At 37.8% G+C, this 27,389-nt stretch overlaps 1 protein-coding gene and 1 non-coding gene across 5 annotated transcripts in view; one reads left to right on the plus strand and one right to left on the minus strand.

Annotated features, from left to right (window-relative positions):
- Positions 1-27,389, minus strand: part of MME (membrane metalloendopeptidase) — a 102,467-nt gene that overhangs the window by 3,236 nt on the left and 71,842 nt on the right. For all 4 annotated transcript variants that reach the window (XM_008266181.4, XM_008266182.4, XM_051858790.2 and 1 more), the window contains 6 exon segments: positions 20,963-21,021; positions 13,592-13,711; positions 11,327-11,460; positions 11,175-11,240; positions 7,139-7,234; positions 6,746-6,822 (listed from right to left, as the gene is read on the minus strand). In XM_008266181.4, coding sequence (XP_008264403.1) covers positions 6,746-6,822; positions 7,139-7,234; positions 11,175-11,240; positions 11,327-11,460; positions 13,592-13,711; positions 20,963-21,021 — 552 coding nt within the window.
- On the plus strand, positions 7,838-7,911 carry TRNAI-AAU (transfer RNA isoleucine (anticodon AAU)). Its single transcript has one exon. It is a non-coding gene; the product is annotated as a tRNA-Ile (tRNA).

Here is a 27,389-nt window from a genome sequence, read left to right on the forward strand (position 1 = left end):
TCTGTGATGATTTTTTTTTTGCCTTCTTTGCTCCCTGACACACCCACTAAAGTGTAATTGCTACCAGGCAAGGTATGGTGATTACCTCGCTCCCTGTAGCAACCCCAAAGCCTATGACAGTGGTTTGCATCACAGCACCTATTGAATGAATGGACTTATAACCTGGTCATGGTGATAACCTATATCGGAGTAACAAGGCACTGTTTAGTAATTTGTTGTTTATTTGCTGCTATGTTCTAACTAGACATGAAAGGAAGCATTTCCTTGTCCTCTCCTCATTTCAGGAAAGACAGACCCATGTGGACTTTCTGAAAGTGTGACTTTCTAATATGACACTCATCAACACATCAACTAGCCCTCCATCCCCCTACACCACAACTCCTCTAGACTTTGGGGAGGGTGAAAATGTTCTCAGTTGTTTGATTTTTAGGACTCCTGGAGGAATCATAAAGCTGCATTTAATCCAATCCTCCTCCCAATTGAGGAAGCACTAGACGCTGGCTAAGGGTTAGCTGTCATGGTGGCCTACGCATTCAGCTCCCTCCTTGATGGGATAAGCATTTGAAAGTCACTGACTGAAACAATTGCACTTTTTTTGTTTTTATTTTATTAAATTTTTTCAAAGGATTGTTTCTTAGATTTAATTTTATAGAAATATGTGCTTCAATAAAATATTTGTATTTCTCTAAAAACATTAAAGCAAATAAAAACAAACAAACATTACTCAAATCCTCCCCATTCCCACCTCCCCCAAAAGCTAACCACCTCAAAGAAAGGAAAGTCTATACAAAACACCTCTGGGAGTTGGCAGTGCGAAAACACTCCACCTAATGTGCACTGAGCGCTCCATCCCATCTCCTCTCTTTCCATCCAAAGACTTCACGGAGCTAATTTGATTCTGAATAATTAGGTCAACTACACACCAGGGCTTCACTTACTTTCCTAAAACTCTGATTAATGTCTCATGTTTATAACATCAACTCTTTGGATGGATGATATGAATCATCTATTTTGAAAAGTGAATTTATTTTAATAAAATTAATCCCTTCCCTGAGTGAGATCATATTTCACTAATAGAACAGAACACTTACATGATCCCCAAGCTATATGAAAATGGTGTAGTTCTTGTGTTTGCACGTCTAATAATAGAGAATAACAGACTTCCATTGATTATTTATCAAGCTTATTTACATGAATTTTGAACTGCACTACACAAAATACTTTTTTGGGCTGTTGCTATTTATTCTCTTAGCAAATAACCACTTATATTAAAGACTCCTGAGAGACATGAAGCTGAATATCATGTGGCCAAGAATTGATTTTATACCCTATACTATACCTGACTACTCCTGTTTGCAATTTACTGTATTTTTGAGCTATTGAAGTAGCTTTTTTCAATGATGGAGTCATCTGACAACATTTTATTATTTCTTCTGAATTAATGGCTTGGATATAAGGTTAACTGTCTTTGTCATGAAACCCTCCTCCAATCTTTATTATGAACTACTTTTTATGCTCTTTCAAAGCAAAGTCACATTATTAAGTGAATGTCCCACTATCCACTCATAAAGAAATAAATGCTTGATTAAATTTCCAGGTCTGCATTAAAGATTAATAGGTATTAACAGGGAATGTACAAGGCTCACCAAACTCCCATCTGGTATTCATATAAAGTATCAGGAGACAATGTTCACATTTAAGGTAAATGGAAGAAATATTAGTATTTCCAGGGTTTAGCCTAAGCATACTAATTTACACAATAAAAGGGAACCAAATAGTCATTTAGTTGAAAATGCCTACATAACACCACAAAGAATATTCTTTCAAATGTATTGCAAATTTAGCCATGAGAAACATCTCTTGCCATGATAATGGCAGTAGTTCTATAAAATGCCCCCTCTACTTCTCAGAAAATCAAAATAATTTGGTTTTTTTATAACTTGCTTTAAAAATGTATCAAACCTTTATATATCATAGTGGCTGTGGATGGTTGGCCAAAACTGGATTTCTATAAAAGAAGTTAACATTTAAATTATGGGTCCAATTTCTAGAATATTCCATATTTTGTTTGTTTTGTGTAGTACAGATTTCAAAAATTCATTTTAAAGTACATGAAACTTTAGTTATGAGGAATACAGCAACTATCAGTTAGATATAAATATGGTTTTACAGATTTAGCTTTATGTCAAGTATATATTGCCTTGTTTTGATATTGTGGCTAAGGGGCTGGCGCTGTGGCATAGTGGGTAAAACTGTTGCCTGCAGTGCCGGCATCCCATATAGGTGTCGGTTCGAGTCCCGGCTTCTCCACTTCCGATCCAGCTCTCTGCTATGGCTTGGGAAAGCAGTAGAAGATGGCCCAAGTCTTTGGACCCCTGCACCCAAGTGGGAGACCCAGAAGAAGCTCCTGGTTTCTGGCTTCAGATTGGCTCAGCTCTAGCCATTGCAGCCAATCGGGGAGTGAACCAGCAGATGGAAGACCTCTCTCTCTTTTTCTCTCTCTGCCTCTACTTTTTCTGTGTAACTCTGACTTTCAAGTAAATAAATAAATCTTAAAAAAAAATACTGTGGCTAAGTATAGGTTATAAATTTTCTTCTATTTCAGAAATATTTCTACACAAAATGTCAAGCCCAATTTTTCAACAGTAACTCAATGTCTATTAGTTTTTAAAGCTCCTTTAAAAGTATGTTTTATTTTGTACAGCCAGGAAGCAGCCTGTTTCCAAAACTAAATGTAACTTCAACCTTTTGCCAAGGAAATCCCTTTACCTCCAGAGAAAATAGTAATTTCCTTGACAAAAGGTTGACATTCCATTTACCCTTAAAAAACATTCATAACTTTTCTTATTATGAATGAAAAATAGTCAAGCGGCATCTTTAGAACCAGGACAAAAGAAAATTAATGATACAAATAATTTTACATTTGTATTTATGTAAACAATTGTATTTATGTAAAAATATTGTTTTTGGTTTAAAATTGTGGGTAACAAAGGAATACATTAATAACTCTGGCTTTTTAAACAGATTTATTATATTTACTTAAAAGGCACTGTGACATAGAGAGGGAAATATATATAGAGAAAGAGATTTCCTATCCCTATATCACTCTCTAAATGACTACAATGGCCAGGGATGGGCCAGGATGAAACCAGGAACCAGATCTCTGTCTCCCACATGAGTGGCAAGGGTCCAAGTGCTTAAGCTACCTCCCATTGCTCTCCCAGGCACATTAGCAAGGAGTTGGCTTGGAAGTGGAGCAGCTGGAAGTCGAATGAGTGCTCTGACATGAAATGTTGGTGTTGGGGGCAACAGTTAAATCTTCTGCGCCAGAACACCAGCCCAATCCTACATATCTGGCAACTAGAAGTCATTTATTAATATTCTGGACTATGCAGAATAAAAGAAATGAACTATAAAAAGCCTATGATTATTAGGTAACAGGGAAATGTTGCAAAGTACATAAACCTTTTTCACAGGAATTCTTATTCTGTTCATACATATTATATAAAAAAAAACCCTAGTACTGATTTCCAAACACATATACAGGGCATTTCAAAACGTTTACTGAAAATAGAACTAAAAGTTAGGTTTGTGGTAGGCATTTGGTTCAGCATTCAAGATGACACTGTGACACCCACATCCCATAATAGACTCCCTGGACTAGCATTCATGCTGGGATCCTGATTGCAGGTTCATGGCTAATGCGCACTCTGAGAAGTAGCTGGTTCAAGTAGTGGGAAGTGATGGTTCAAGTAGTTGAGTTCCTGACACCCACGCGGGAGACCTGGATTGAGTTCCTGGCTCACAGCTTCAGCTTGGTCCATCCCTGGTGTGGAGAGCACTTAGGGAGTAAACCAGAGGATGAGAGCTCTGTATGTCTGTCTCTCAAAAATATAAATATATTAAATAAGTAAATGAATTTTTTTAAAGTTGGGATTACTGGGGCCAGTGCTGTGGAGAGTTGGCTAAGATTCCGCCTGTGGCCCTGGCATCCCATATGGGTGCCGTTTCATGTCCCGACTGTCCTCTTGTTATCCAGCTCTCTGTTTATAGCCTAGGAAAGCAGTGGAGGATGGCCCAAGTCCTTGGGACCCTGCACCCACGCGGGAGACCTGGAGGAAGTTCTGGCTCCTGGCTTCGGGTCAGTCCAGCTCCAGCCATTGCAGCCATTTGGAGAGTGAACCAACAGATGAAAAACCTTTACTCTGTCTCTCCCTCTCTCTGTCTGTAATTCTGTCTTTCTTTTTTTTTTTTTTTTTTTTTTTTTTTTGACAGGCAGAGTGGACAGTGAGAGAGAGAGAGACAGAGAGAAAGGTCTTCCTTTTGCCGTTGGTTCACCCTCCAATGGCCGCCGCGGCCGGCGCGCTGCGGCCGGCGCACCGCGCTGATCCGATGGCAGGAGCCAGGAGCCAGGTGCTTTTCCTGGTCTCCCATGGGGTGCAGGGCCCAAGCACCTGGGCCATCCTCCACTGCACTCCCTGGCCACAGCAGAGGGCTGGCCTGGAAGAGGGGCAGCCGGGACAGAATCCGGCGCCCCGACCGGGACTAGAACCCGGTGTGCCGGCGCCGCTAGGCGGAGGATTAGCCTAGTGAGCCGCGGCGCCGGCCCATGTCTTTCAAATAAATAAGTAAAATCTTAAAAAACAGAAAGTTGGGATTATTTTAGTGCAAAAAAAATTTGAGATCATACTATGAGGGATCTTCAAAAAGTTCATGGAAATGTGTTATAAAAACTGTACATAGATTTCAAAAATTATCTGTACTAAAATAAGTTATCTTTTAATTAAATTTTTCTACTAACTTTTGGAAATTTTGCACTCCATTTGCCTTAACATTAACCCTCTAGCAACTCTTATAACTTTATTCTCATTTTACATATCAAGAAACTGAGTCATAGAGGTTAAGCCATAGCTAGTAAATGGTGGAGCCATGGTTGGAACTTAAGTGTTTCTAACTTCAAAGTGTCTTTTATCATATAAGGGTAACAATATGTTTTCTGAGCTGATCCAAATGGGGGAATGAGTTAGCTTCCAGCAGGCAATACAGTAAAAGGAAAAAGAAATATGGTAGAGACAACCATACAGAAATACCAGAATGAAAAGTCAAAGTGAGAAGTCAAAACGTATTACCATTGATGAGGGAATAAATAATTCTACACATTGCAACTTTTAGTGATTTCAATGAAAAATAAATGGCAAAATCATAAGTAATGACCTTAACAATAGTCTGTATGATCAGAAAAAAGGGGCTAGGTTTTATTTAAGAATATTGGGTTAAGAGAGGAGGGCAAACAGAGAAGTTTTAATCCAGTGGTTAAAATAAAAAAGCTAGCACTCAAAAACAGACAAACTTTACCTATCAAACAATTTTGCAACCTCTCATTCTCCAAGGATCGAGTTGTATAAGTTATTACAATAATATTACTTAAATTCACCTAGGTTTTATGAATACATATTTCAGTTCATATGGATATAAAAGGCAAAGCTTTTTGACAAATTAGAGTTTATGGTGGTTTGTGTGAGTTTACAGATGCTTTCTATTATCCCCAGAATTTAATTCTTATACTTTAACTTTGGAACTTCAGTGAGGAAAAAGACAAGTTTTAAAAGTTAAAACTGAAAGTTTCTTCAACAAATCATAATGGGAATTGATCCAGTGGCTTTTATTGCTCATTTCATGAAAAGCAATTAAGTTGGATAATCTTAGCAGGACTTAATTTAGCTTGGATTACACAGATAACAGGCGTAAAATAATCAGTGGTTAAGTGAATCAATTTTGAAAGAACTGTTAAGGGAAATTCTAGGTGGCGATGATAACAATGACAATAAGGACACTAGAACAAACAGCACATTCTTCCATTTATAAATGTACTACATTTTTATTTCATAATTGAATGATTTTCTCTAGGAATGAATGATGTAGGCGGTGAGCTCACATCCATTTTAGGTAGAGCTTTCAAATTTAGCCCATTAGTTGTCTCTGGATCTCAAACTCCGTTTTGCAATCACCCTACATTTTTTTTTTCAGACATTCTTGCCTGAGAGGTGTTTCCAATCAATGAGTGACTAAATGTTACAGTACATGGAGAAAAGATAATTTTAGGAATTCAGTTCTAAAACACGCAGATACACATAGATTTAGGACTTAACATTCAGAGGTTGGTTAAAGTGATTCATTTTCAACCCACTGTTCTCAGATTTTCTCTGTTGGGAACCATAGGAATCTTCTAACTCTATCCTTCACTCTGTAGAACATTTTTCTCTGGCTTTTTTAACAAGCTGTTTTCCAATATCTTCTTCATTGTACTTTCTGCTAGAGCTTTGTGGATAATGCTATTTGATCTTGTAGAACCTCTAATTAATAGGTTTCCCTTCGTATTGAATGGAAATCTTTGTTGACAATTTGAAACTCCTGGGTCTAGGCCTAAACCATTCATAGCCTCGTAGACATGTCTCATGTCAACTTTAAATAGAGCCACTGTTCTGAAGCAACGTCTTTGTTGGGAGTCCATTAAGCACTGAGCCTGAGACACATGTATTGTGGGGAATAGAGCAGCCAAGGCCGCTTCAACAAACATCCTGATGTGCTTCAGTGAGCCTATCTGTGACCCTCAAACACTAAACAAACAAACAAAAATACTGCATCTCCCAATGTTGCAGAGTCAGAGTTAGAAAAGGCCAATCTCAAATGGTAAAGCAATGGAGCCAATGTTGGAGCACTCCAGCTGCTGTTCTTACTCACGTACCTGAAATTGCCTGGACTGTGCACATCTGTTTTAATGGAATTGACTGCATACTCTGGCCTGTAGGTCCCACACCATACCTAGGGGTAGGGAGAGAAAAAGCAAAGCACTGTGTTCAGATTCAAAGATTATTTGGGAAGAGTAGGGGAAAAACCTAGAATTCTGTACACATTGACCGTGGACTCTTCAAATAATGCTCAATAATGGATAACCAGAAACATAATTGCTTATCATTAATCTGAACCGACAATCTATTATTAACAATGAAAGTCAGTCAAATCAAATGCTCTGCCATATTTGATTAAGACAAGAAAACTCAGCATGCAATTTCTAACTTACTGTGAAATTATAACTCAAAATGATTTCCATAATTATCAGTGAAGAAAGATGTGATACCTGGGCAAAATTCAAGAAGAATAGTTGTTTGTGATTGAGGTCAATTCCAGGAAGTAATTTTTCTTCTCCATTCTTTTTAACATAATTCTGATAGGCCTAGGCAGTAAATGAAATAGAAACATAATGTTTATAATTTCTAAATTTCAATATAAACCTATGTAAAAGACCATATAACCAAGTAATTAATCTTTTATATCAAACTAATTATACCAATATATTCATGTTAACCTACTACTATCACAGATTATTTAAAAGTGCTCTGAAAGGAACAAGACACTGCCCAGCAGATGTTAAGAGACTGCACATGTCAGATGATCAATAAATATTAGTTGAATGAATTAATGACTTAAATAAGTGACAAAAACTTATCTAAAGGTTTTCTACAGATAGCAGGATAAGTTCAGCAAGTTGGACAAGTGGATTGCTGGGAGAATTAGAAGTTGCTATATTTAGCTTGATTACTACTCTTAGCAAAATAAACTCACACCAGACTTAAGGTTTGAGTGATCCTTGCCAAGAGTCAAGGGATTCTCTTGAGATTCCTTACAGGGCTAGTATCCCAAGAGTCTAAGGATAAGGGTAAGAAACTATTTTGGTCTCTTGAAGACAGGACAAAGTAGATTGAACCCCAATTACACTAAAATGTAGGAATTTAAGTAAATTGAATGTCAGAAAATATTCTTAATCCTTAAGGACTGTGGCCGGTTAGCTCAGTTGGTTAGAGCATGGTGCTAATAACACCAAGGTCGCGGGTTCGATCCCCGTATGGGCCAGTACATATCTAGGCCGGCGCCGCGTCTCACTAGGTTAATCCTCCGCCTTGCGGCGCTGGCACACCGGGTTCTAGTCCCAATCCGGGCGCCGGATTCTGTCCCGGTTGCCCCTCTTCCAGGCCAGCTCTCTGCTGTGGCCAGGGAGTGCAGTGGAGGATGGCCCAAGTGCTTGGGCCCTGCACCTGCATGGGAGACCAGGATAAGTACCTGGCTCCTGCCATTGGATCAGCGCAGTGCGCCGGCAGCAGCGCGCTGGCCACGGCGGCCATTGGAGGGTGAACCAACGGGAAAGGAAGACCTTTCTCTCTGTCTCTCTCTCTCACTGTCCTTTCTGCCTGTCAAAAAATAAAAAATAAAAAAAATCTTTAAGGACTTATGGACATGATTGAAAAAAATATACTTTTCTTCACTTAACTACATTTAAAGAGGGATTCACAAAACTTTTGCAGTTTTTCACTCCCAATTTAATACAACATAAGATGATCAATTAGATAAGTCACCATCAACATAGATGCACCAAGCCTTTACTTTGTAAAAATGCTGGGGGTGTGGGGAAGGCATGTGTCTGCTCCATCTTCGGGATCTCCTAAACTAGCAGGAGGGCAAGGCATTACTGCTCAGAATTCACATATTTTAAAGGTGCAATGAAATATTTCTACAATTGCAATTTGTATTATTACCATGCTTTACTTGCCCTAGGTGAAGATATCCATGGAAATAGCATCAGCCCACATTTTTTAGGCTGGAGTTTTACAGGAGTGTTTCTTAATCTGGCTGTATAATAGAATCATCTTGAGAATATTAAAAGTGTCAATGCCTTCAACTCCCAGCTAAAACAGAATGGCAGGGACTGTATTTAACATGCTACTGAAACAACCAACCAATGGGCAAAATATACCAAACAGTGATTCACATTACACAGAACATCCAGACAAAAAGGAGAATGATCCCTGGAAGACCATCAACAAAGACAATCCTATGATTGCCCCTGCTTATCACCTTGAGTTTTCATGCTACAATGTGGGAAGCAGAAACCCAGTTGGGACCCCCTGAGTCGAGGACAAGAAGCTGAGCATTCAGGGATCCAAGGACAGGGTACTGTACAGGAAAAAAATCTGCTCAAAAAGAGAACTTCCGAGGTCAGTGATGGGTACTCTCAAGTATTCAGCTTAGTATGGATCTTAAGTGTGTGATGGGTGTGTGAGCAAGCCACACCCTAACCAACAGATAAAAATGCTCAGGACTCACACAGGACAAGACTGGAAAACTTCCAGATTCATACAGCAGAGTCTTGCTACAGCAGAGTCTTGCTGCAGCTGTGGGGACTAATCTTCCAGAGACTGCACTGTCCCAGTCCCATATAACAAGTTACAAAAGCAAAGACCAAAAGAATATCAAACTATTTCTAAGGAATTTACCGGTATTTTAGAATAAAGATCGAGAGTATTTTTAGGAACACAAAGAATATCCAGTGGCAGACATTTGGCCTACTGGTTAATTTGCTGGGAATGCACTGCATTTTATATCAGAGTGCCTGAGTTTGATTCCTGGCTGTGGCTCCCAATTCCAGCTTTCTACTGAGGGAGATCCTGGGAGACAGCAGATAATTAGGTCAAACAATTAGGTCCCTACAACCGAGTGGCAGACCTGGATTGAGTACCTGGTTCCTGACTTTGACCTGGCACAGCCTTGACTGTTGGAGGCATTTGGGGAGTGAACTAATGGGTGGGAGATTTCTCTGACTGTGTGTCTCTCAAATAAACAAATAAAATTTTAAAATAAAATAATACCAGCATGCAAAGAGGTAAAAAGCATACAATAAAGAAAGAAAGCCATCCAGCTAAGTATCCACAATCTACCATCCCCTGGACTGGGTTAGGACTCACTCTTTCAGAAACCTGGTAGCTGGCTTAATCTCCCAAGCCTTGCATAAAGATCACCCTTAGTCCGCCAAATTGCAGGCCCTGCCAATCACCTCTCCTGGTCTTGCTCTGGTGCTTCCTCTTCCTGGTCCAACTACTGATGTTCTCCTTCTCCTCTCTAACCCAGACATTTCTGTGGTCAACAGATAACCCTGCATCGTCATCTACTCCACAAACATCTAGCCATCCTTGTCTTACAGAAGCCTCGCTCCTCCTAGGGAACCCCTCCTTTGTACCAATTTCAAGGTCACTCTGCTCATTTTCCTGCATGTGAGCTACTTTAGGATTGAAAGTATTCAAAATCATCCTCACTCCTTATTGCATGCAAGACCATTATTCCTCCAACCTTATGTAAGAATCTCTACTTTTTCTTGGGTATGTGACATACACGATCTTTAATCCTTGCTCACAAAATCAAATAATGAGTTCTTTTATAGAAGGCTCATTGCTGCAGTGTTAGCACCTAAGAGTAGTGCAAAAATGCAGTGTAAACTGCTCTGTTGAAGGCAAGAATGAATGGGAAGTTAAATGACAGTCTAAGGGATGCTCCACTGGTAACTTCTGGGGGTATAACAGTTTGGTTGATTACAATGCATATGCTGGAACCATATCTCTTCAGTGTCTCACTAAATCACTGAACATGGACGGGGGTTCAATATCATGCCCAAGGTGTATGCTACTATTGGCCCCATATGCTGCTTTGTTTGCTGCAAAACTAAGAGTTTTCCTATTCATCATATTGATCGATCACCCAGAAGTAATCCTTCTCATGTGACAACTTTTCTATTTTTTTAAGTTATACAAGTTTCATGGGTTTCATAAATACAGAATTAGAAACATAATGGTATGTCCTACCCTATCCGCCCTCCTGCCTATGCTCCAACCCTTCTTCCTCCATCTTCTCCTATCCCAACTCTTAATTTTTACAAAGATCTATTTTCAGTTTACTTAATACTCATAAGATTAGCCCTATGCTAAGTAAAGAGTTCAACAAATAATATGAAGAAAAAAATACCGTTCCTCAACAGAAAAGAAAAGGGCTAGAAATAATCACTGAATCTCAAAATGGGACATCTTTTCTAGAAAAGCCATTTCTGAGATTATTTCTTAGAAAAATATTGCTTCTATTAGAAAAAGAATTCCAGGTTTCTTCTTCTTTAGTTTTTTGAAACTTAAGAGACTGATGTTCTGGTCCATCACACCCACTATTATATTTACAATCTTCTTTCTCATCACATATTTTTCATTTTCCATTCATCATTTATTATTTATAATAAATGTACCTTTTACAAAATATAATACACAACCCAATCACAAAAATGGGAAGACAATATCACCTACTCTGTATGCTTGGCCAATGCCTCCATTATCAGCAATGTTTTCTCCCAGTGTGTTAATTCCGTTGAGCTGTTTAAAATAAGAGATTTTTTTTAGCATAATTCACCTAAGATTGAACATACTTTAAACTTTTCAAGAAAATGCTAATGACATACGTGTTGTCCACCTGCTAGATCCCAGGAGAAGTTTCCATACTGGTACACCATGCACTGGGACTGTTCTTTAAAATTATTTGCAGACTGTTGAGTCCACCAGTCAACAAGGTCTCCATCTTTATTAAAATTTCTGCCTGTAAAATATTTATTTAAGTAAGATGAATACTCACAACTATAAGATCTACAATAATATATATTTTATTCAAGGCAAGAACCGAAATTGATGTGAGTGGGAACATTCAATTGAACAGATTATAACAGAATCTCTTATCTTTCCTCATCCACAGAGTTAGTAACCTATAGGCTGGGCTGCCAGAGATTTCTTTGCTGATGTACCTTAGTATTGATCCTGATTACTCACTTGGTTTTTGATGTCTCAGATGAGGACATCAGATTAAACACTCATAAAATAATGTCTTGTTCTATTGGATGGTTTTCACCTGAACCAAGTGTGTTTAATTTGATATTTTTTGTGATTTCAAAAAGTTTATCCATTTTTTTTTTGACAGGCAGAGTGGACAGTGAGAGAGAGAGACAGAGAGAAAGGTCTTCCTTTTGCCATTGGTTCACCCTCCAATGGCCGCTGCGGCCGGCGTGCTGCGGCCGGCGCACCGCACTGATCCGATGGCAGGAGCCAGGTACTTATCCTGGTCTCCCATGCAGGTGCAGGGCCCAAGCACTTGGGCCATCCTCCACTGCACTCCCTGGCCACAGCAGAGAGCTGGCCTGGAAGAGGGGCAACTGGGACAGAATCCGGCGCCCGGACCAGGACTAGAACCCGGTGTGCCGGCGCCGCAAGGCGGAGGATTAGCCTAGTGAGCCGTGGCGCTGGCCAAGTTTATCCATTTTTATCTTGATATTATTGATATCAAGTATCTTGATATTCATATCCCCAGGCTCTTCAGGAAATACAGCAGTAATTTTCCTTTACTTCAAGTACAAAATTTTTTTTTTCTCTTGGCTTTCCGACAAATTCTAACCAACATGGAGCTCTCCTCTTTTTAAGCTCTAACCACATTAACAAATGTCATAGGTGCAGCTCTAATCACATTAACAAATGTCATGGGTGCTGATACTTTTTTCATCATATTTATCTATGATGTAGTGAATAGAAAAGGCTATGAAGTCAACTTACTTGGACTTACATACTAGCTGCACAAATTCCTAGCTTTGTAACTTCAAGCTATTTTTTTTTATTTCCAATTTGGAAAATTCAAATAGTATGAATACCTATATGTTAACACTGTTGCATAGTTTAAGAGTTTAATAGACACTTACTAAATCTTCTTAAATAGTGTACCCTTCCTGATTCTTTTTCTTTCTCTCACTCCCTAAAGTTGGTTCTAGTTAATACTCAACTAAACTATTTTCTCACTGTTGCTCTCTTCCTTCTTTCCTTATCCTTATGCATTAATCTTTGTCATAACTTCCATTATCACCTCTTTCTACATCTTGCCTATTTCTCTCAACTTCCATTGAAACTCTAAATTCACTTTGACAGTTAGGGACATGTATAAACATTTAATTGCCTACTGTTTGCAATGTTGTGTATTAAGTTAAGATGGGAAAACAGAAGTTTCTGACTTCAACCATCTCATGAGTCTTATAGGTACTTAGATAAGTACTACTACTGATTTTTCTTCTAATTTTAAGACACAGCCCCTGCCCTCTATGAGTCCAGTGAGACAGCACATATACAATCATGAAATAAGGCCAAGCATTATTTCTGATGTTGACAAATGTCACAGTATTTTTTCAGTGTGAATATTGGCTTTATGTATGAGTATAAAACAGATAGCTTACCTGATTCTTAGAAATCTTGTGAAACACAGTTTGAAGAGAACACTGAGAGGGTGGGTGTTTAGCAGTTAAGATGTCTGCATCCCACATCAGAGTGTGAGGGTTTGATTTCTGGTTCTAGTTTCTGACTACAGCTTCCTGATAATGCAGACCCTGGCAAACAGTGGTGATAGCTCAGGTAATTGGGGTTCTTTCACCTACATGGAAAACCTGGATTGTGTTCCTGGCTCCTGGCTGTGGCCTCAGCCCAGCCCAGCCATTGTGGGCACTTAGGGAGTGAAACAGCAGATGGGAGGTCTCTGTCACTCAAATAAATAAATACATTAAAAAAAAAAACAGGAAATACATGAAGTCTGAACATTAGATTGATGATATATTAAAAATGAAATTTTTATTAATAAATTATAACTCATGAAAGTTATGAAGATATATCTCAATCAATGGATAATGTCAAGTGCATTTTACCGTTATCATCGAAGCCGTGAGTGATTTCATGTCCTATGACCATGCCGATGCCCCCATAATTCAATGAGTTGGACTGTTGGGCACTAAAGAATGGGGGCTGCAGAATGCCAGCCGGGAAGACTACAAGGAGAGAAGACAGTCAAAGATTATTTGTGGCATGATTTCATAACAGTTCTGGTGTTGCCTTCTTGCTTGCTAAGCTGTTTTTCCAGTGTGTCATTTTCACTTGGGCATATCCCAAAATAGAAACAAATGTGGGTCTTTTATTATTGATAACAACAAACAGATGATCCTGAGTAGCATCATTATCTATGATTTATTCATCAAAAGCACTTTACAATCTCTTTTAAAATTGTTTTCTTGTTGTCAGGTGTTTAAAACAGGGAAATTTATAATCTTAATTTAAAAGACCATTTTCCCCCTATAAATATTTGGAAAAAAACAGGTATTCAATAATACAACCATCAGTTTTAATATTTTCTCTAAAAAACTGTGTCATCTATGATAGCATCTTAAAGAAACAACCACTCAATTGGAGGCACGTAATCATTTTATTTTCATCTGGGTACCTATGGCTACCTTATAATATCTCGATTTCTGTGTTTAGGCTGGAGTCCTTCCTTACTATTCTGCCCAACTCCCACCCCAGCACCTCAAATATTAGCCCTTTGGAAGCAGAGATCTCAGTGTCTGTAATTGCATTTATTTGTCTGTTTTTTGGCCAATCTGGCACCTTGTTCAGGTCACTATCTCCAGAATTTAAAACTCGAACACTGCCTGGAACACAATCAGTGCTCAGAAAATGTGACGAGTGAACATCAATGATCAATGAATAAATGATCACCTTAATTTATTAAAGTGCTCTAAATAGTTTCATCAATACATGAATTATAGTTTTAATGTGTACTCTTACCCCTGCATTAACTTGAGAACTTTCTCCATTTAGAGGTCTCACAAAACATTTTAAATTTAAGTGTCAAACAGCAAACTCATTTTCCCCACTAAGCCATAACTGTCTTGACTTTGTTATTTCTGCTAATGGCAGCTAAAGTGTCTTGGTCATCAACAGTGAACATTTTCTATTTATTTTAGATACCTCCTTTCTTTACAAAGTGTTTTACAGCCTACTGATGGCAGAGGCCAAGTGATGTACCTTCCCCGCAATAGCTTCTCTTATCTCCTGTCTGCTCCTACCCTGGTTCACACTCTCATTCACTGTCTCAAGAATTAATTGATTTCCTAGTCTGTCTTCCCTCTTCCTGTCTCATCCAACTACAGTCTATCCTAAATCTAATCTATGCTGCAGCCAGATTACAGTGCAATGCTGCTCATTATCCTCTTCCTGATGAAGAACTTTGGATGCCTTATCATTGCCCTCCAGCTAAACATAACATCTGCCTAAAGCCCTTGATTCCACCCTCCTTGCCCACTTCTTCACCTCTCTCATGCCCTCCACTCTCTTGCCACATCCATTATCACTTATAATATATCCTTGAGCTATGGAAATGTACTCATAATGTGCTTTCATTCTCTTCTCTGGGGATATATCTCTCCTGTTAAATAATAGTAGAAAAAAGAAAATCATCGTTTTGGAGCCATGTTATTCAGAGGTGGTTGATTTGGGGGGATAACTTGGAAAGCAGTTATGGGAAGGGGTGGATAAAATTGCCACCTGCAGCACCGGCTTCCCATATAGGCACCAGTTCAAGTCCTTGCTGTTCCTTTTCCTATCCAGCTCCCTGCTAATATGCCTGCTAAGGCAGTGGAAGATGGCCCAAATGCTTGGGGCTCTGTACCCACATGGAAGACCTGGAAGAAGCTCCTAGCTCCTGGCTTCAGTGAGGCTCGGCTGTAGCCATTGTGGTCATTTGAGTAGTGAACCAGCGGATGGAAGATCTCTCTTTCTCTTTCTCTCCACCCCCCTCTCTCTGTGACTCTACCTTCCAAATAAATAGATAAATATTTAAAAAAAACAACAACAACAAAAAGAAATTGTGGGACTGGTATTGTGGCTCAGCAGGTTTAGCTGCCACTTGCAGTGACACCAGAATCCCATTTGAGCACCAGTTTGAGTTCTGATTGCTCCACTTCCTACCTAGCTCCATGCTAATGCACTTGGGAAAGCTGCAGGAGATAGCCCAAGCCCTTGGGTCCCTGAACCCACATGAGAGACCAAGATGGAGTTCCAGTCTCCTGGCTTCAGCCTGGCCCAGCCCCAGACATGGAGTCCATTTGGGAAGTAAACCAGCAGACGGAAGATCTCGTTCTCTCTGTGTCTCTCCCTCTATTGTTCTAACTTTGTCTCTCAAATAAATAAATCTTTAAAAAAGAAAGAAATTAAAATTGATGTAAATAGATCACTAATTTTAGCCTTCATGTTTTAAAAGGAGTGTATCAGTATCCAATGAAGAAATGAAACACTATGTTCTGTAATAAAGCAATATTTTCATACTAACACCTATTATATGTTAAAAAGTTTTAGGCCAAACTATGTGGATATCAACAATATAAGACAAGGGCCCTGACCTTAAGACATTTAAGATCTAGCTAACACTCCACAGCAAATGTTTGTCTTTCAGGTGGCCTCAATATAACATAACTTTGCATGGGTTTTTGGGGGTAACTATTAGATATTTACAAAGGAGATTTTGAAGATACCCTGAGAAATTTAATTGCTCTCCAGACCTTTAAAAAAACTGAAAAGTTGCCATGACTTTCAAATGACCAAATAATAAAAGATGTACTTGTGTCCTTGGAGAATTTCGATGAAAGTTATACCTCACATGTAGCTGCCTGAACTAAACAGCGCCAAGAAATTATTTTTAGCCTAAAGTACAAAAATTATGTGCAGCACTTTATTAACTTAAAGTGAACACTATCTCCCACACTATGTACCTTGATTAAAATCCATCCATTATATAAAATGCTCTTATGAAATGTGTTATCAAGGCTAAACATTAACTATAAAGATCCGGCTGATATAATTATAACCCAATATGCTTTTCCTCAGGCAAGTGATAAGATTTTTAATGGCTCATATTAAGTAGTAGTCTTCAAGTTCAACTTTGCAAATTATGATTTCCCCTTTTATTTTGTCAGCCACTTCTCTATAATGAGGATTTCACACATTAGCCTTACTGCTGTTACTAGGAAACTTCACAAGTGTTGTTTATAACCAACTCCTTAGTTGAACATTTTTTATGCTCATGATTGTCAACAAGCCATTTAAAAAATATTAGCCCATGAAACAAAAGATTGTGCCTTACCTTCCCCTTTCTCTGAATTCTCCACTCATCCTACTTCCCTCGTCTATTTTTTAAGGTTGCAAATGATTCATTTTTAGAATATTTCTTATAAAGCTCAAGTTTGCAATCAGATAATTTTTTTGGTGGGAAATCAACATTTTTTTAATTAAATGGAGTGGCAATATGTTTGGAAACATTTACTCTTAATTTTCAAGTCTCAAAATAACATTCCTATGAATCCCATGATGAACCACTTTAGAAAATATAACTATTGGGGCTGGCGCTGTGGCGCAGCAGGTTAAAGCCCTGGCCTGAGGCGCCGGCATCCCATATGCAGTTCTAGTCCCGGCTGTTCCTCTTCTGATTCAGCTCTCGGCTGTGGCCTGAGAAAGCAATAGAAGATGGCCCGAGTCCTTGGGCCCCTGCACCCACGTGGGAGAACCAGAGGAGGCTCCTGGCTCCTGGCTTCGAATCGGCGCAGCTCCGGCCGTTGTGGCCATCTGGGGAGTGAACCAGCGGATGAAGGACCTCTCTCTCTGTCTCTACCTCTCTCTGTAGCACTGTATTTCAAATAAATAAAATAAATCTTTTTTTTAAAAAAAGGAAAATGTAACTATCTCAAGTATTCATAGAACCCACAGATTAAATACATTAAATAACTTAAACATTTCTGAAATCAGAAAAAAGATTTGTAAGGTTTCTTCTAGTGCAATTTTAATGAAAAAGGAGAATACAACATTTCCTAAGGTTACATCTGGCTTCACAATTTACTAGGACAGGAGTTTATGGTTTAGTAGGATGACTAAATCCTGCTTAGAATTTACAAAGAGACATTTAAATGCAGCTTTCCAAACAGTATGACATAGAGGGCTTCTAGAACTCTATAAAGCAAATGTGCAGGGAAGAGCAACAATGAATTAGATACTTTCAGTATCTTTCTTGCCCTAAACGTTGGTTTTTTTGTTCACATGAAAGGGTGGTGGGTGTACACAAACTAAAAGGCATGAAGTCTGACAAAAATGGAAGGGATTTAAGTAAGGAGGCAGAAATTATTGACATCAGTAAATCTCTGATAATTTGGAATATGTTTATGTCTATGTTGAGTGGAATCATTTATGTGGCAAATGCTGGAATATTCAAACTCTAATTTTGTAATGGACATCATACAAATCCATTAAGACAGTGTTACAGAAGATACATATTATCTGTATGTTTCCATCAAGATGAAAGATGGAGATCTGAATCTTCCATTATTTTTCATTATGGCAATCTTCACTTTGAAGATTTAAATGAACTGTCAAGGAGAAAAACTGCATATTTCAAAGATTTCTCCTCCTGCAAGACACTTTCCTCTTCTCCGAACTGCTATTATTAGCAGACAAGCATATAAAAATAGGTTAATAGGTTTTCTTAATTCATATTTCCATCACATGAATTTATGTAGAGAATTTTTAAAAAGGTCTTTCTTATACCTTAAGAAGAGTCATGATAGCAATTCTTTATTATTTCAAAAATGATTGTGTACTTTGTGAAATATTAGGCCGCTTTATTTTCTTTTTCATTTTTCTGTATGCCAGTTTGTTTTGAGGATCTTAAACTCAAATGAGAACAATCTCAGCTCTTTTCTGATCAGGGAAACTTTAAAGTGAACCAATTTTGAGCCAAACAAGGTAGACCAGCATAAATGCCTGAACCGGCTCCGGAGAAGGCAGAGGGGTGCATATGCGAGTCATCCTAGAGTATCTGTCTGACAACTCTTACTGAGTATACATCATCACCAGGTCTCATAGGATCCAGGATCTGCCCTGAGCTAGAGTTAAATGAAGCTTCAGCTTTTAGTCTGCCCCATCCCTAGTCTAGATGCCTTAATTTGCTTTGGGAGTGCACTGAAAGTTAATTATTCTGACTATATCTCAGTGTGGAATGATCTAGATCTTTGAGAAACAGAACTCCTATTAAAAAGAGATACACAGCAGACTTATAGAATGGCAGATGTCCTAAATAGCACTCTGGCCTCAGAATCAGCCCTTAAGGCATTCAGATATGGCTAAAGAGCCCATGAGAGTTTTTAGGCATGGAAAGCCAAGACACCCTGGAAAAAAAAAAGAAAAACATGTAAATGAAAGATCTCTGCGAGTGAGATCCCAGTGGAAAGAACAGGGCCATCAAAGAAGGAGGTACCTTTCTCTGAAGGGAGGAGAGAACTTCCCCTTTGACTATGACCCTGTCGGAATAAGATCAAAGTCAGAGAACTCAAAAGGCTTCCATAGCCTTGGCAACTCATGACAAGAGTCTAGGGAGATTACTGATGCCATAAATAAGAGTGCAAAATTGTTAAGGCAACAACAGGAGTCACTATGTACTTACTTCTCATGTGGGATCTGTCCTTAATGTGTTGTCCAATGTGAAGTAATGCTATAACTAGTTCTGAAACAGTATTTTACACTTTGTGTTTCTGTGTGGGTGCAAACTGATGAAATCTTTACTTAATATATACTAAATAGATCTTCTGTATATAAAGATAATTGAAAATTAATCTTGATGTGAAAGGAATAGGAGAGGGAGTGGGAGATGGGAGGGGTGTGAGTGGGAGGGAAGTTATGGGGGGGGAGCCATTGTAATCCATAAACTGTACTTTGGAAATTTATATTTACTAAATAAAAGTTAAAAAAGAGGTCTTTAAAGGGAAGAACTTTCAGAGATAAAGGCATTTCTAAGAAAATATCTGAGTGGTTTTAGGAATACATTATAAAGGATTGAGTGCAAGGGTTCTGAGGAGTTGATCATTAAGCAGGTTCTGGTCTGGCTTTAGGTTATCATTTCCTGTACTGAAAAACATCTGAGCCTAAACTTTGAGCTAACTGATTTTAACTTGGGTGCACATGTCTTATTTATTATCTATACATTATATAAAGACAACCTTTTCTGATTACTTTGTAAAATTCATTTTCATATCATGTACCAAAGTAAATCCCAGATGGAGTAAAGTTTTACTCCAAAATTAGAAACCATTAAAATACTAGAAGAGAATGCAGATAATTTCCTAACCTAACTCTTCTGAGATTTAAAAGCAATGAAGGAAGGCAAAATCAAACTTCATAATTAAAGGGCATAATGTTTTTAAGGCTTCTGTTTTACTCAACGATAAGTATCTTGCAAGATGTTTCATAACTGCTAATCAAATTGGTAACCAAATTCAAGAAAAGGGAGACAGGTGACAGACTCAGATATAAAGAATAGTTTGTCATGAGCTGCAAAGGCTATGGAAGCCTCTTGAGTTCACCAACTCCGATCTTATTTAGACAAAGCCATAGTCAAAGTGGACGTTCTCTCTTAGCTTCAGAGAAAGGTACCTCCTTCGGAGCCTTGGGTGATTACTGATGTCATAAATAAGAGTGTCAATTGCTAAATCAACAATGAGAGTCACTGTGCACCTACTCCCCAAGTATGCGAATTAACGGTAAAACTACTACTCAAATGGTACTCTATACTTTGTGTGTCTTTGTGGGTGCAGTCTGTTGAAATCTTTACTTAGTATATACTAAGTTGATATTCTGTATATAAAGATAATTGAAAATGAATCTTGATGAAGAATGGGATGGGAGAGGGAGTGGGAGATGGGATGGTTGCGGTGGGAGGGAGGTTATGGAAGGAAAAGCGCTATAATTCAAAAGTTGCACTTTGGGAATGTGTATTTATTAAATAAAAGTTGAAAAAAAGAATAGTTTGTAATAATGCTGAGATTATCTTTACTCTTGATTCTGAACACTCTTAGAACTGAAAGGCTGGCTCTTGGAACCTTAAACAGCTTGAATATGCTGATGCTTAGCAAGTCTGAAAGTCAATACAAGTTTGTAAAGCTATTTAAGGAACTTAAAAAAAGTTCTTAGAAAAATAACATTTTAGCTACAAATGAGAGTGTTAGAAAAGAAACAAAATTACTTGACCTGATTTATACCAATTAAAATTTTCCCAGTACAGTAAAAACAAAATAGGTGCATTTACTATCAATAACTGTATTCCATAAATTAATAACTCAGCCTTAGCTGTGCTTTTTGGGGGACTGCAAATTGGTCACATAATATACTATACAAATACTAAAGAATTATGTAGGAATATATCTTACCTATTTGATTTCTGCCTGAAGAATAAAATGCATTGACTATAGCTGCTCCAGTTATCCACCTGCAGAAAACATAAAAGCTCATCACAAATGATGTTTTATTATCTGACTCAGTCTACCAAAATAAAAGCATTATTATGGTTCTTAGATGAACCTTGACTTTCTGTTAGAAATATGATCAACAAATTAAAGTTATCTCACTATATGACAGCTTATTTGAAAGTATTTTTATCTCTTGAAAATCAATGTATTACCCAGGTCTGCAAACTAACTTCACTTGCATGAATTTATGTAGAGGAATCTGACAGTGAAAACCTAGTAAAATGTATCTTCTCAGAAATCACAATGGGTTAAGGTTCTGACATGTATTTAGCTTTACATTCGTGATTCAATGTAAGCAACTGTGAACATTTCAGAGAATACTGAATTACGGGTTATAAAAACTACAGATTCAAACATATTTAAAAGTTTTTAATTCCTGGTTTACAGAGAGTCTTTTGAGAGCTAAGACATCTCAGCAAGGATTAGTGGGCTTCTAATGCTTATCATTGAATACTAATTTTATTTTTATTTTTACAATGACATAGTTTCAGTTTATTTTATAATAATAAGCTTAACCCTCCACTAAGTATTCAACAAATAGTAGAAACAAGGGCTATGAACAATTCAATAGTAGAAACAATTGCTGTGAACAATAATCAAATCTCAAAATGTCCATTTTGCTCATATACATTACATCTGTTTTTACTCTATTAGTTACCACAGATAAGGTAAATATGATATTTGTCTTTTTGGGACTGGCTTATTTTAAAAAAATATAACAATCCAGCAAGTTAAGCAAAGGTGTATTTTTGATGATTCTAAAATGATCTCCAGGTGGTTCAACAGAGCTATCTGTCTATGCCATAGCTTAGGCTCCAAATAGAAACTAGAGATTATATAAAATCTAGTCTCATTGAGTTTTTGAGATGAGAAAGATGGATGAGAAAAGAGTGAACGAGAAAATTGAAAAAGTACCTCCTGAATGATCATTTGGGATTGAAGAATAGGAGCCTATGTCCCCATGTCTTTCTGCTCAATTGTTATGAAAACTGAATGTCAATGACTATGTGATAAGTGCTTTTGTGCAGCAGGAGTGATAATCTTACCCTAACAGATTATTATACACATCATTATGTATCCATTGAAAAAGGGACACTGCTTGACTTCAGAGAACCTCTTGAAACCAGCACACATGCAAACACTTAGGACAATCACCTATTATTATCTAATAGCTTCACTGTAGTCACCCCACTTCCAGAGCAACAGTTACTGTGACAGTTAGCATCCCATTCACAGAAGGAGTTTACAGTAATTAGTACAGGAGGTTAAATCAGAACCTTCCTATACCCTGCTTCGCCAGGTAAGCAGTACAAAATCAGTTGCTCAAATCAGCATTTTAGTTATAATGTCAGTAACTATTATGGGATGTCAGATGTGATCTTTTAAAAATAGATAAAAACATTCTGATCTTTTAAAAATAGGTGGCAGGGAGCCACATATAGCAACGGATAAATTCTGAGATAATATGGGATATGTGTCTTATAATTAAAATTTTTTTTTTCATGTAAAGGATTTGGGACATTTTTAAAAATCCAGTTAATATCTTTGTAAATTTTCTTTAAGAAGAAACTATGCTTGGACACGGGCTGACCAATCTGTTTCTTCTTTGGTTTGTTATTGCTGTTGTTTTAAATAGAGAAAAATATTTTTAAAGAAGATGGGGAGACTGATTTATCAGTACTCCCAAATTTCATCACAGCTGAGTCATCAATATTTTAATATTTCTTACAGGTTGAGGATTACAAGAATACGATCTTATTTATTTTAATTAAACACCACTTGCTTCCCACATAATCTGTGATGACTCACAAGAAAAACATGCATTTGCACACTCACAGGATGGAATAGACTAAGATCAAGTAAATGTGACTACGAAATATAAAAGAAAATATGAGAGTAATCTAAAGTTTGTGGAAAAACAGAATTGGAAGATAAATTTACATTGGTGTAAAGAATTTTTGAACTCAAAGTTCTAGTCCCATGATAATTAAATTGCTAAAAAGACACATGGACCTGTGTCCTATATAAACGAAATTCTGACACACTTAAAGAAAACCATTTATCCAACACAAAATGAAAGCAAAATAAAGTTAAAATAGAATAAAAGACCAAGTTTCTGTAACCCAACAATGCTCTGGCAGCATGTCAGAATACAGAGGGCTGGCATAAGACTAACAGAATTAGACAACTTGAAAACAATTTGCTGCAACCTCCTGCCATCTCTCCAGACACTTGAGTGGCATAAACCAACTTGTCTGTGAACAAAGATAACTCTCAAGTCAGTTTTCTGACTGAAGTTCTGTGTTAGGCTATTCGGCGTATTTTCTCACAGTGGGTCATGCCTCTCAGAACCATACAGGCCAGTCCTCCTCTATGGTGCTCCCAGGTTATCCTCATGGTATCCAAATCCAGGTGGTGTGGACAGAAGTACCCTTCTCCTCCATAAAATTGTCCTCCATATCCTTGCTCATACAGAAACAGCTATTAACATTGCACATTTTAATTCCTTCTGTATTACAGGAGAAACAACTTACACATACAAGAGCTTTTGCTTATTATACAGTCAATTTTGCACTAGCAACTATACATGTGGCAATTATCATTTTCTTCATTCTAAAGTTCAAATACAGAAGAACCTGGATGTTCGAATGTTAGTTCCCTGTCAGGAATAAACAGCACTGGATTATGTACAAGGGCACTTCAAAAAGGAAATAGAAACATGAAATTAAAAGCTTAGTTTATTTTGGTGTAAAAATTATTGAAATCCATCCCATAGAAAATTTATTTTATGAAAAAACTATGCATGGATTTCAAAATCTTTTGGCACCAAAATGCACTTACTTTTACTTACATTTTCTAAGAACTTTGTGAAGTACCTGCAAATATGTTAGCAGAGCTACTATGACTCAGGGTCAGATGCAGCTCCAAGTTCCCTGGCAAAAGGGTCAAAACAGAAAATGGCTCATACTACACTTGGGAGAAAAGGCTGTTCCTTGCATGGTTCACAAAAGGCATTTCTATGAGTCCTCAACAAGTTAATAGCAAAAATGCAGAACATTTTATATGTAAATAGTTTCTAATGGGCAAAATTTTAATTGTTAGGTTTCAGGGTTATATTTTTTAATTATGAACTTCTAATTTAGTGATGGCAAGCTCTGCATTGATTTTATGGGTAATTACAAATAAGACTTGCAAATTGTATGGCTCTGCACTGTCAAAAATCTTAATAATGAAATAGAAATGATGCCAATCCAAATTATTCTTAAATGCAGTGTTGTAGAGAAGAGGAAGGAAACACATGACACTAATGTTTCACACAATAGGTCTTAGAGGATACAGTTTATATATTATCCATCTTGAATTTATTGATTTTGATAAATAAATGTCAAATCTTTTGTTTCAGTGTTTTTCTGTTGATATGTCACATTATACTTTGAGGGGTTTAAGATTGTACTTTGATTAATGTTTGTAACTTTACAGTAGGAAGAGTTTTACATATTAAAAGGTCCACTGTGAATTATACCTCCTAGGTAACTATTTATGACCACAGCACACTTAAATAAAACAAGAATTACAGTGGTTGAATTTTCAGAGCTCTACTATAGTGCTTTTCTTTCCTGGGCTCTCTCTTGCTGTGTCCTCAGGCCATGCTGGAGAATTATCCAGAAGCACAGGGTATCCCCTGGTAATGACCAGAACCTCAAATACTGTGATTAGATCATTACCTCTTAAATAAGGCAACAGCAGTTGCTACAGACTCAATGTCCAATATTTGTAGTCAGATATGTAATATCTCAGTATGTTAATGTAAAGGCTAAATTAACTGAGGCAAAGAAAATATATTCCAAAATACCCAGTGAGGTAAGTGTAAGGAAAAGCTACAGTTCTTTTGCTTTGGTTGTAATCTTCATAAATTGAAATTTCTCCATTTGTTTCGCTCTGAAAATGCACACACAGAAGATAATATCAAATGGTGGTGACTCTTGTCCTAAAATAAAGTACATGTAGGTTACCTGAAGACACATTTACAGGCCATACACCCAGCCTCCACACAGCAGTACTGGATCTTTCTGACAGAGGGTGCAAAAGTATTCTGTTCCTGCATTCTCTTCTGGTCTCCAGGGTCTGTGTGTGTATGAGTGTGAGTGAGTGGGTGCTATAAAGTTAACAGTAAGAAACCAGGGAGTGAGCTACTTTATTTTTAATTTATGAGACATAATTTTGTCAGGTAGTTTTTTTCTTCTTTTGGACATTTAATGGTACAACAAAGAACAACCATTGAAGCAACAAGGTCCTCAAAGCTGAACTAACATTGTGGGTGGGAAACATAACTGCAATATACTTGAGAGAGGAACCAGGTGTTTCTTCTCTACCTCTTATTACCCTGAAGAAGTTAAGTGGTGAAGAAATGAAAGCACATGGACATCATTTTTATAGCAGGGAAGAAACTGACCGCCTGTTCCCATAGCCTTTGGGATAAAATAAAGTCACTGGATTGCAAAAACAGTTGGCATCAAATTTCTCTTTCACACACTCTTGTGTAACTTTAAAACTTAAAGCCATAAAATCCTTAATGCCTTTCCCCCTGCAAGTGTTCAGGTTCTAAGTATCCAGTGGTCTCAAAGCAGGTCCTTTGAAATCAGTGGTGCAACACAATAGTTTTTCTGTGTCTTCCTCAAGGATTCCTAGGTGGAAAGGAGAATTCTTGTCTTGTAACAACCACTGTAACCCTTTACAAGTATTAATGTTCTTTCATGAGGACCTCAAAGTTCTTATATATTTTCATTCATTTTTCAAATCATTTATATGATAAAGATGACTCCTCTAATTTGCAGGTGTAGAAACTGAGGCAGAGCTTGGTTATTAAAGTCATTTGCCTACACATAGAAAATCTCAGTGATATAAATGGAAAAGAATATTTAAGGAGAAAGAGAACCTGCTCCTCTTCCAATCACATCCCTACTAAACAGCCCAAGGTAGGTGTTTGGTAGAGGGGTTGAGATGCTGCCTGGGAATGGCCATGTCCCATCCTGAGCGCTGTATTTGAGTCGTAGCTCCACGCTAGATTCCAGATTATTGCTAATGTGTTCCTTGGGAGGCGGCAGTGATGACGCAATAGTTGGGTCTCCACCACCCATGTGGGAGATCCAAACTGAGTTCCCAGCTCCTGGCTTCAGCCAGGTTCAGCACTTAGGGAGTGAACCAGTGAACAAGAGGTGTCTCTGTGTGTGTGTGTGTGTGTGTGTGCCTTTCAAATAAAATAAATACTCTCTTGATCATGGCTAAATAAAAAATACATATAAAGATCTCCCAGCTTAAATGAACTTTTAGGACCTTTTTATTGCTTTGAGGTTAAAACAGTTATTTTAAAAAATTTCAAAACTTCCTAAAATTTCATCCTTTCAATTCTTCATTTTCCCTCCCCACTTCCTTTTCTTGTCTGAAAAAGAAAACTAAACAAAACCCCTTCTTGGGTGCTAATTAAAAAGCAGGCATGTTTTTGTTGACAAAATCGATTTTGCTTACAACTCAAAAACATACTGCACAGACTTTGTTGGCTTAATGGTACTATAAAAGTTGGAAATCTAAAATCTCCATCTATTACAATGTGTACAGAACATGAGCACACCGTGACAGTGACTGCCCTGGGAAGTTACTGATTTGTTCAAGTTTAGTGTAGCTACTTCTTATTCAGTCTTTCTGGCTGAGTAATGTTTGCTAAGTCAAATAACCATCTTTTCTTAAAATAAATCTCTATCTGAACTTATCGAGATGCTGCTGGGTCTCCAGTTCCAGGACTGTACAGATTCTCCCACCCTACCTAGAACAGTCTATCAGCTCTCTGTGTCTGTGCCATCACACGGACCTCTTTCTGTCTTGCATGATTGTTTTTCTTCTGATAACCAAGTCGAATGCTACAAGACTGAGAGAGAAGACTTGTTCCAGAAACATCAGTGAAGGGGAAAAATCAGAAGGGGCATTTCAGTAAGAGGTGAGCCACTTCCTGACCTCTCAAGAAAATATTCTTTTTCTTGTGGTCATCCAATATGGAAAAGCCAAGGAGGAAAACATCCTGGCTCTCACAAAACCTCACAGTGACGGCCATGGACTTTTAGTGCTTGAAAGAACCCTGGACACATCAGACAGTCTAGGGCAGCCTGCTCATCTTATAAATAAAGAGACCACATGGCCTTTAAATGCCACAGGTAGTAACTGGCAGTACTGTGACACTAAAAGTGTATTAGTGACTCAACGGCAATGGCAGAACCAAGAGGTTACCCCACAGAGTGCCAACCTCCCTGCCAGTATGTGTGGTGCTGGCTTCAGG

Source organism: Oryctolagus cuniculus, chromosome 4, assembly GCF_964237555.1.
Source record: "Oryctolagus cuniculus chromosome 4, mOryCun1.1, whole genome shotgun sequence".
Lineage (NCBI taxonomy): Eukaryota > Metazoa > Chordata > Mammalia > Lagomorpha > Leporidae > Oryctolagus > Oryctolagus cuniculus.